The sequence below is a fragment of the Rosa rugosa genome, chromosome 2, assembly GCF_958449725.1.
Source record: "Rosa rugosa chromosome 2, drRosRugo1.1, whole genome shotgun sequence".
Lineage (NCBI taxonomy): Eukaryota > Viridiplantae > Streptophyta > Magnoliopsida > Rosales > Rosaceae > Rosa > Rosa rugosa.
In genome coordinates this window covers 64,479,751-64,490,038 of record NC_084821.1, presented here as the reverse complement: position 1 = coordinate 64,490,038, position 10,288 = coordinate 64,479,751, and the positions used below count along the sequence as shown (strand labels likewise).

Genomic DNA, 10,288 nt, shown 5'->3' with positions numbered 1-10,288 from the left:
TCATTAACACATCATTAACATCTTCCTTATTCACATCCTTCCCAATCTCACTTTTAATCATATATCCATGAATTTCTCTACCATGCATCAACGCCTAGATCAAGATGAGATCATGCTGGAACAACTATCGTGATAGTCACCAGATCAGGTAGAATCCCATCACCTAACATTCTATAGAAAAGCTTGAGAGTTTCATCATGAAAACCACACTGTTCATGCACTCTATAATTGAGTTCCAAGAAAATAAATCTTTCTCAATCATCATCTCAAAAATATCCAATTAATGCATCTTCTGTAAACTTGCATTTTCCATACATGTCGATCAATGCATTTGAAACCTCAAAATGTGAATCATACCCAACAAGGAAGGAATCTAAATATCTAATAACCTCCAGTACCCCACAATAAGCTCTGATCACACATGGAAACGTAAACTTATCTGGCACAACACCTGTCAAGCGCATTCTTTTATAGAATTCAAATCCATTTCTAGCCAGCCCATTTTGCAGTGACCCAAGCAATGACTGCATTGTAAGCAAACACATTGTGATCATGGAACTTATAGTTGAAGGTAGAGGCAACATCACTCATTTGGTTGCACTTGAAGTACATGTTGATAAGGCTGGTTATCTATAGAGGGGAGGAAAGGAAGCTATTTGTGAGCATCTAGGAATGGATTTGATTGCCTTTTCTGAGGATCTTGTAGCGAGCACATGCATGCAATGTGGCTATGCAGGTGCTGAGGTCATACACAGACTCAACAGGTTGGGTAGCCGAATGTGAAAAAGGGTAGCTGAAAACACAAAGAGATCGAAGGAAGGTTTCTTGAGGAAGTTGGTGGTTCTATTCATTTAACAGAGTCTGGTTCGAGAATATTTGTGTCTGACCACCTAGTACAGAAGTAACAAATCGCCAATCATAATCTACACGTTTTCTCACTAAAAAGATCATCAAAGGTTTTCGAGCTAGATCCATTATTCTTAGCTAGTGTGTATATCCATTATTCTCTGACTTGTTTCTTCCATTCTGTGCTAGATCATACGACCTCCCACATGTACATGCCAAAATTCCATGTGTAATTGACATAAGGCTCTCTCTCTTTCTCTCTGTTTGAGAGATATATTGTTCTTCACCTTTCAACATGGAAGCAGTAGAAGCTCAAGAACGGCAGCTGAGCATCAAGGGTATGTCAACTAGCTAGTTCATTTACTTACTGGCCTTTTAGTTTTCACTGCATGCAGTAAGTCTGGAATCTATTTTAGCAACTGATATGTACAAGACTAAAAGCCAATCATAAGTTCACAACTACTATTACAAGCTATGGAAACTGCTGCTTTTTCTGATCGATCTTTTGATCCTGCATATGATAGTCTTTAAATTTAGGGGTGGATGGAGAAGTGTAAAAGTTCCCAGATTTTTTTTTTTTTTTTTGATAAGCTCCCAGATTTATTGTTACTATTATTAAAGTCAAAAACTTTTTGAAGCCATACAAGAAGAGTGTGATGTATGACTAGTATAGTAAGAAAACCATTGGAGGTAAAATATCAGTAATTGCCTCCTTACATATACTTTCTTGTTTTTTGGTCTAAAATTTTCCCATTTTGGCTTTGATCAGATACTTCAGTTACAAACAAAGCGCTATTGATATCTTTTCTTCCCAAATATAATCATATCATGAGTTCCACTACTGATCCTTGGATATGTGTTTGTATTTTCAGTTCAAGCAGAAGCAAATGAAGCAAACTCCCTACCATATATTCCTAACCAGCTGCCTTGGTGCAGAGGTTTTAACTGGTGGCTTAGAATGTCGATTTATACAGTCTTTGTCCTCGCTGGCCAGGCAATTGCAACACTATTGGGAAGACAGTACTATGACAAAGGTGGTAAAAGCAACTGGCTTGCTACACTAGTACAACTTTGTGGCTTTCCTATCTTCCTTCCCTATTATTGCATTCCAGCATTGAACAAAAACTGTCCAACCACAAACAGTACTATAGCAATCGAGTCAAAGCCACCATCTATATTAGTCCTTGCATCAATTTATGCCTCTCTTGGTTCCCTTATAGCAGCAGACTACTACTTGTATTCAGTAGGACTATCTTACCTTCCTGTATCTACTTTCTCCCTCATTTCTGCATCCCAACTCACCTTCAATGCACTTTTCTCCTTCTTCCTCAACTAGCAGAAGTTAACTTTTTTAATTGTCAACTCTCTTTTTATACTGACCATCTCATCCAGCCTCCTAGTGCTTCAAGCAGACCACTCTGCAGACTCGAGTAAAGTTTCCAGGTCAAAGTACATAATAGGCTTTGTCTGCACTGTTGGGGCATCGGCTGGATATGCATTGACACTTTCTCTAACGCAGCTAGTCTTCATAAAGGTTATAAGAAAAGAAACATTTAGAGTGATCATGGATATGACAGTGTATACATCAGTCATTGCAACCACTATTATCTTGGTGGGACTTTTTGCTAGTGGAGACTGGAAGGGTCTAAAGCATGAGATGGAGGATTTCAGTTAGGGAAGGTCTCCTATATTATGAATGTAACATGGACAGCTATTAATTGGCAGTTCTTTAATATTGGAATAGTGGGTTGGTATTTGAGGCGTCATCCCTCTTCTCGAATTCTATAAGTGCTGTGGGTTTGCCTATTGTTCCAGTTCTAGCTGTGATCTTCTTCCATGAAAAAATGGATGGGCTAAAGGAAATGTCCCTGGTTTTGGCTATGTGGGGTTTTATTTCATATGTTTATCAGCACTACCTCGATGATCGTAAGTCCAAGAGTGAGAAGAAAGATGCCAATGATGAAGTTTCTAAAGCTGTCCCTGTGGAAAACATTAATGTTTGAACAATCAGCCTTCGATTTATGAATTTTATTCTAATCTTATGTAAAAGAAGAGCTTATGACTTACATTTATGAGGTCATTATTTACATGCTAGCTAGTCCTTATGACTAATACATGCCCCTGTCCTGATAAAAGTCCATTGTTTTCTACTTAAATGTTCTTTATAGGGGCATCAAACATGTTTAAATTACCTTTGTAGACAGGAACTGGTTGATTGTGATGCCCATATGTTTTCCAGTAATTGTTTAAAATGATGCAAGGCCTCAAAGCAATCAAAATGGACATTCATAATCACCTGCAAGAATTTCAGGCATTTCATATTGCATAAGACTCTCTCTCTCTCTCTCTGCTTTATCATTTCAAGATTCTTCATCCTTCACCTCCGACATGGGGAAGGCTCAAGATCTGGAACTCCACATCATAGGTAAGTTCAGAAATATGAACAAACCTTTTGTAGGTCTGATTATTCTATATGGTTTTTCTATATCAGAAAGGAAAAGACCTATGGTTGTGTTTTTCTTTTAAGTTAGCAACTTTCTACCAGTAGAGTTCTAGAATTTGGAGGAACCTGAAAAGGGACTTAAAAAAGAAGTACAATCATCAACATTGAATCATCTTCCCCTTGTATTATGTTTAAAATGACGATCTTATATATAAACTAATCTTAGATAAAGCTGCACCTATTTGTAATCCAAATATGTCTCTCATACCAGTTCAAGAAGCTGAACCAGCAATTTCTCGGCCCAGAAATTTTAAGTGGTGGCTCCGTATCGGCGTCTACACACTCTTTGTTCTCTTTGGCCAGTCAGCAGCTATACTCTTGGGACGACTGTACTACAACAAAGGTGGAAAAAGCATATGGATGGCAACCCTAGTGCAATTTGTAGGGTTTCCAATCCTAATTCCTTACCAATGTCTCTCATCATCCAAAAAAATCACTACAGAAAGCAATGTGAACCTTCCATCTTCATCAGTTCTTGCATTGATCTATCTCTCTTTTGGTGTGCTACTAGCATCAGATAGCATGCTGTATTCCATTGGACTCTTGTACCTTCCAGTTTCGACATTTTCACTCATTTGTGCATCTCAGTTGGTCTTCAATGCTTTCTTCTCCTTCTTCCTCAATTCACAAAAGTTCACACCTTACATTGTCAATTCCCTAGTCCTTCTCACCATCTCCTCCATGTTACTTGTGTTTCATGCCAACTCCATGAATGTCGCTGGAGTTTCTAAAGAGAAGTACATAGTCGGAATCACGTGCACCATTGGCGCATCTGCTGGCTATGGTTTGATGTTTTCCCTTACGCAGGTAGCTTTCCAGAAAGTTCTAAAATCAAATGCATTTAGTGCTGTGTTAGAAATGATAATCTTTGAATCTATAGTTGCAACCTGTGCTACCCTAGTTGGACTTTTCGTCAGCAAAGAGATGAAGGGTTTAAAGAGAGAGATTGAGGAGTTTGAGCTGGGGAGGCTATTCTACTTGGTGACTTTGGTTTGCACAGCTGCAGCATGGCAAGCTTTCAATATTGGTGCAATAGGACTGATTTTTGAGGTTTCTTCCTTATTCTCGAATGTTATATGTGTTTCGGGCTTGCCATTTGTTCCAGTTCTCGCAGTAATATTCTTCAATGATAGTATGGATGGAATAAAGGTTATTGCAACAGTGTTGGCAATCTGGGGATTTGCTTCATATCTCTATCAGCATTATCTCGACAATTCGAACTCCAACCCTGAAACTAAACCTGTAACAGAAATTTCAATGATTCCTTTACTGAAAGAGACCAACTGCTGAGTGAATGAATAGAGAAAAGGGAGAACAACCAGCTTTCTGTGAAGTTTAACTCCAAATAGTGTTCATCAAATTCAAAGAAGTATATAAAATTATAATTTCAGCGTTTCTCTTCTCCTACCTTATACAATTTGAATGGTCTGGGAATTTTCACTGAAATTAATCCGTTACAATTGAATGTCACCAGTGCCTAGTGTTAACAAATCAAAATGGCATCACTTTGAAAAATGTATCAGTATTGCACAAAGAACTTTACAGCAGTTGAATAGTTCTGACCCAATCCTCGTGGGTGGTATAACACAATTTTCGTCAGTAAGAAGTTTAGGAGTTGTGAACTACATTTGAAGTAGAATAACTTAAAGTAGGTAAAAACTTGAGGGATGTAAGACTATATTGGAGGTTAGAAACTACCAAAGTGACTACATGAGACAGCCAACATAGTGAGCTCGGGGATATTTCTTCTGTAGCTGTGGCCATTGGACAAAGAACTGATCAGCTATGCGTAACTTGTAAAGAAGCAAGCCACTTAGGGAAAGCCTCTGTACTCTTGCTATACTCTCAACATAAAACACAGATGACCATCTAATCCCCACAACCTGCATGATAGCAACCAAGAATCAAAACTCTGAATTTGATCACATGCAAAGAACAACTGCCCAGAGAAAGAAAAAGAGAATCTAAAAGATGCACACAAACCTTAAATAAGAATGCAATTACACAAAGTGGAACACAAGTCCCAGGCCCGTTGCATAGAATCTGCAATTCCAATTGATAATAAAACAGTTGATTTAGGACAATGTTCAAATGCAAAGAAATATAAATGAGTAGAGAAAAAAAGAACATTACCACTTGAGGTCTGATTCTTAGCATTAGCCAAAGTGCATGAACCATAGCTATCAAAGTAGTCAACACAGAGGTTATATACGATTGCCCCACTTCCCTACTTCGATAGATCTGCATGAACTGTGAGCGTGAAGTCTCCATTTTGTCCTCAGTCTCTTCTAGCAACCGAGCTTTCTGGAGACTCATATTGTCAGTAGCAGCGGCAATGTAGAACCTGGGGGAAAATCTGTCCTTTTGCAGCACGGATAACAGGTTGAGCATCTCTGCAGTGTGACCCCCTGAGCCTAATATAATGAATGTACTAAGGGGTGATGCTAAGCCTGCAGAGCCTCTGGTTTTGAGGGGTTTGCCGGATTGGTAAAAAACATAGAGCAGACGAATCAAGATCAACATCACACTTATGATTACCACAGTAATTGTGACATTGCAGGCCATGTTTGGAAATCAAGGGGAGAGGGAACTGAAGCAGGCAGAGTTTGGAGCCAGAAATTTCCAATAGAAAACAGGGGGCCAAGCAATCAATCAGTAAATGAAGATAGATCAAGGAAATCTTTAAGACTTTAACCATTACCTAATGTAAAATACAAAATCATGCCAAAAAAAAAAAATGCAAACCCTTCATGATTAAGCAACAAATATAAACCAGTATACCCCATAAACATAATAGATGCAAGGAATAAACTAGAAAGAAAAAATAAAAAAATCACTCAATTATATATCTAAAGGTAAGAAAAGTACTTTGCTAAATAACAAAGAAAGAAAAATCAGTATGCGAAATCTACCTACAATACAACACCAAAAACAAATACGATTCCGATCATACCCTACTTTAACTAACACTAAAGAATTGAAAGATACCAACTCTAGTATCAGCCTTCTCATTTCAATGCAAGGAAAGTGATTTTTATTTTCCTAGGTAGTGCCTATGTCAGTCAATTGTCTTGATGGAAAAATTTTCTATTGAGAACTACCGTGCTTTGTTCAATAGAAACCAAGTTCTAGAGCTGGGGTACATATCCATGCTCACGAAGTCGAGCTGTCAAGGAGTCCAATTCAGCATAAATAAAGTTGGCTTTAGGATGGGCCCTATCACCATTGATAAAAGCATGCACACCATCCTTCAACTCAGTCCAGCTACAGCCTGGTGCCTTCTTGATATTATGTTGCCTCATTGTATGTCTAACTTCTGATACCTCTTCATATTGACCAATATCTACAAAAATATTGGACGTTAACACATAATTACCAGAGTGCCCTGGGTCAAGTTCCATTAGCTTCTGTGCAGCAACTTTTGCAATATCCGAATTTCTATGGAGTCGACATGCTGCTAACAATGCCCTCCACACCACAGGATTGGCCTGAATAGGCATGTTTTGCACCAATTCAAATGCCTCCTCCACATGTCCAGCTCGACCAAGCATGTCAACCACACAGGTATAATGCTCAATGGTTGGAATTACACCATATTTTGACTTCATTTGTCTCAATAATTCACGCCCTTCACTCACTAACCCTGCATGGCTGCACGTAGACAAAACCCCAACAAATGTGACCTCATCAACCTCAATCTGTGCCTCACACATGCGAGAAAACATATCTAATGCCTCATTAGCATTGCCGTGCATGCCATAACCCATGATCATGATGTTCCATGACGCTACGTCCTTATTTTTCATCTTATCAAAAACCATATAAGCATTTCTCATGCTCCCACATTTTGTGTACATGTCCATGATCGCATTGGTCATTTGCACATCATTAACATCTTCCTTATTCACATCCTTCCCAATCTCATTTTTAATCATATACCCATGGATTTCTCTACCATACATCAACGCTGCTAGATGAGAGCAGGCCGGAACAACTATCGTGATGGTCACCAGATCAGGTAGAACCCCAGCACCTAGCATTCTATACAAAAGCTTGAGAGTTTCATCATGATAACCACACTGTTCATGCACTGCTATAATTGAGTTCCAAGAATATATATCCTTGTCAATCATCATCTCAAAAATATCTAATGCATCTTCTGTAAACTTGCATTTTCCATACATGTCGATCAATGCATTTGAAACCTCAAAATGTGAATCATACCCCAATTTCAATGCAAACCCATGCACTGCTCTCCCATTGTCAAAATCTCCCGTCATGGCGAAGATTGACAAGACCCCAGTTACCGTAAATCTACTAGGCACAACCCCTTCCTCACCCATTATCCTAAAGACAACCAAAGCCTCATCAAAACGTCCAATCTGTGCAAACCCATTAACCATTGCATTCCAAAGCACAACATCTCTAGAAGGCAACTCCTCAAACACTTTCTGTGCCTCCTCCACTAACACAAATTTCAAATATGTATTCACCAAAGCACTACCAACATATACATCTAATTCCAACCCAAGTTTAACCACCAAGGCATGAACCTTCAAAACCTCCACTACCCCACAACAAGCTCTGATAGCACATGGAAACGTAAACTTGTCTGGCACAACACCTGCCAACCGCATTCTTTTATAGAATTCAAATCCATTTCTAGCCAACCCATTTGCAGTGAACCCAGCAATGACTGCATTGTAAGCAAACACATTGTGATCATGGAACTTATAGTAAAACGTTGAGACGGCGTCACCCATTTGGTTGCACTTGGAGTACATGTTGATGAGGCTGGTTATGGATTGAGGGGAGCAAAGGAAGCCATTCGTGAGCATACAGGCATGGATTTGCTTGCCTCTTCTGAGGCTCTTGTAGCGAGCACATGCTTGCAATGAGGCTATGCAGGTGCTGAGGTCATACACAGAGTGAACAGGTTGGGTAGCGGAATGTGAAAAAGGGTAGCTGAAACACAAAGAGAAGGAAGGTTTCTTGAGGAAGTTGGTGGTTCTATTCATCTAACGGAGTCTGATTCGAGTGTGTTTGTGTCTGACCACCTAGTACAGAAGTAACAAATCGCCAATCATAATCTACACGTTTTCTCACTAAAAAGATCGAAAATTTTCAACAATTAAGCAAAATAGCAACATAAATAAGTCTAATTTCCTCTACCTTCTTACAATCAATCCATTCAATTCAGCAATTCTTCCCAAATCGAACAAAAAAAAAAACCCAGTGTAAGATCTATAACAAATCAATGAGTCAATTAAGTCAACAAAAAAAGGGTCCGTTTGAAAACCCAGAAACCAAATTTTGCTTAACCAAAAATGAGAAAAGTGAATTCCACAAAAAACAAAAATTCCTGAAATCATCAAATTTCTGAGCTCGTTCATACAGAAATCAAAAACCCATCTGCAAAAACTTGCAGAATAGGCAACCCAAAAGATAAAGGAAGTATCTTTATGAAGAAAACAATAGAGAAGAAGAAATTGTAGAGCAACCCAAAATACCTGAGATGCTGTTATCCCTCTCTCACTGTTGCTTCAGATTTTGGCGACTCAGGAATTTTACAAGGGAGAAGTGATTCGCGAGGAGGAGCGCACGACGTCGTTTCAGTAAGAACTCATGTTTCAATCCTGGCCGTCTATTTCAATCTCGCGGTCAAGATTCGATTCTTCTTTTTATTTTTTTTCATACCCACAGGCCACAGCTTATTGGCGGGACGTGACATGTGGTCCTCCCGTGTATTAATGCCAAATGGTCACCAGCGAGGTTTGATTAGCTAATGCTAATGAAAAAGAAGAAGAAGAAATATAAATAAGTTGTTCTCAAGAGATGAAATGTTGGATTATTAGAGGTTTTTTTTTTTTTTTTATGACAGGATTATTAGAGATTTAGAGGTTTAAATCTTAAAGCTTCGAGCTTAGTCTCTTGCCTCTCTCTCTCTCTCTCTCTCTCAGGCACTGATTACACTCTCCCTCTCTCTATATATTGTGTTTTGAAACAAACCAGAAGAGATTCAGTGAAAAAAGTTTATTCTTTTTATTATATTGTGGCCGCCCCTACTTTACTTTGTGTTTCCATTGTTTCAGTGAAAAAGGTCCATAAAATATTGTGGCCACCTACTTTCTTTTCTATTGTTTGGGATATTAGGATCGATAAAAAATAAACAAACCAAAGGATTTCACCCAAAAGTCAGATTAGATATTAGGATCGATAAAAAAGAACATAGATTACAATACTTGAGCTTCGCACGCCCTGAATCTTGGTTACAACAGCGCTCGAAAAACAAATAATCACAAATCTTACAAAATACGTCACAGCCCTTGCCAACAATTGCGTTCTTTGGGACTTCAGCGTTGTACGAGCATTCAGATGAAGTATGTTCATCCAAAGAACAAATCAAACATGTATCTTCTGCAAGTTTGCAAATCCGTTAAAAAACAATAATAGCAAAAACAATGATCCATGCATATGACAAACCCAAAATATATAAGTATTGTGAGATCGAGCGCGCACATTGAACATTGAATAATACCAAATTATCTATGTCACAAGAGCAACAAAAATGAATAGTACGTGGACATGAATAATTTATTATACATGTGAGCTGAAACCACTAATTTTTCGAACATCTTAAAGACACTTTTAGATTATATTATGTTCACTCAAACACATGATAATAATGAGAGGTGTAAGACTGTCAGGTAATAAACTGCAATTCACCGTGATTTTTTTAAAAATGGTGAGCAACTTCTTAATACTTGCTTAACTCCGTTCACCTTGAGCACGTTGGAAATCCATATAGGCCTGATAAGCTAACGGTAGGGATAGTTTGTAGGTTTTTGGAAACATTGCACGTAAGGTAGTTATGTGCCCCAACCCCCAGTGGCGGATCCTTATAGGGGCGGGTGAGGGCCATGGCCCCCCCAATGTTTT

General features: G+C 38.6%; 3 protein-coding genes and 1 pseudogene across 4 annotated transcripts; 2 read left to right on the top strand and 2 right to left on the bottom strand.

The window, feature by feature from the left end:
• Window positions 1-3,111, top strand: LOC133729318 (probable purine permease 10; annotated as a pseudogene).
• A 307-nt stretch (window positions 3,112-3,418) lies between these two features.
• On the top strand, window positions 3,419-4,695 carry LOC133729319 (purine permease 21-like). Its single transcript, XM_062156822.1, has one exon. The coding sequence runs from the start codon at window positions 3,545-3,547 to the stop codon at window positions 4,637-4,639; it is 1,095 nt and encodes a 364-aa protein (XP_062012806.1). The 5' UTR covers window positions 3,419-3,544; the 3' UTR covers window positions 4,640-4,695.
• Window positions 4,696-4,832: 137 nt separating this feature from the next.
• LOC133729320 (UDP-N-acetylglucosamine transferase subunit ALG14) lies at window positions 4,833-5,914 on the bottom strand. The gene is made up of 3 exons (XM_062156823.1): window positions 5,483-5,914; window positions 5,333-5,392; window positions 4,833-5,232 (listed from the first exon to the last, which is right to left on the bottom strand). The coding sequence occupies exons 1-3, from the start codon at window positions 5,912-5,914 to the stop codon at window positions 5,056-5,058; spliced, it is 669 nt and encodes a 222-aa protein (XP_062012807.1). The 3' UTR covers window positions 4,833-5,055.
• Window positions 5,915-6,477: 563 nt separating this feature from the next.
• LOC133729317 (pentatricopeptide repeat-containing protein At3g14730) lies at window positions 6,478-8,971 on the bottom strand. Of its 2 annotated transcripts, none has more exons than XM_062156820.1 (2): window positions 8,860-8,971; window positions 6,478-8,406 (listed from the first exon to the last, which is right to left on the bottom strand). In XM_062156820.1, exon 2 carries the CDS (start codon window positions 8,365-8,367, stop codon window positions 6,478-6,480), a length of 1,890 nt encoding a protein of 629 aa, XP_062012804.1. In that variant the 5' UTR covers window positions 8,368-8,406; window positions 8,860-8,971. The 2 variants fall into 2 exon arrangements, with proteins under 2 accessions (XP_062012804.1, XP_062012805.1); XM_062156821.1 differs by lacking the exon at window positions 8,860-8,971 and adding an exon at window positions 8,522-8,853.
• Between the last annotated feature and the right edge of the window lie 1,317 nt (window positions 8,972-10,288).

What these genes read in the sequence shown, in the direction of transcription:
- LOC133729319 (XM_062156822.1), top strand. Translation starts at nt 3,545, where the DNA reads ATGTCTCTCATACCAGTTCAAGAAGCTGAACCAGCAATTTCTCGGCCC.
- LOC133729317 (XM_062156820.1), bottom strand. Translation starts at nt 8,367, where the DNA reads ATGAATAGAACCACCAACTTCCTCAAGAAACCTTCCTTCTCTTTGTGT.
- LOC133729320 (XM_062156823.1), bottom strand. Translation starts at nt 5,914, where the DNA reads ATGGCCTGCAATGTCACAATTACTGTGGTAATCATAAGTGTGATGTTG. An exon ending in TAAGAATCAGACCTCAAGTG is followed by an intron (nt 5,393 to 5,482) that starts GTAATGTTCTTT and finishes TTGGAATTGCAG; the next exon opens with ATTCTATGCAACGGGCCTGG. An exon ending in TAATTGCATTCTTATTTAAG is followed by an intron (nt 5,233 to 5,332) that starts GTTTGTGTGCAT and finishes GCTATCATGCAG; the next exon opens with GTTGTGGGGATTAGATGGTC.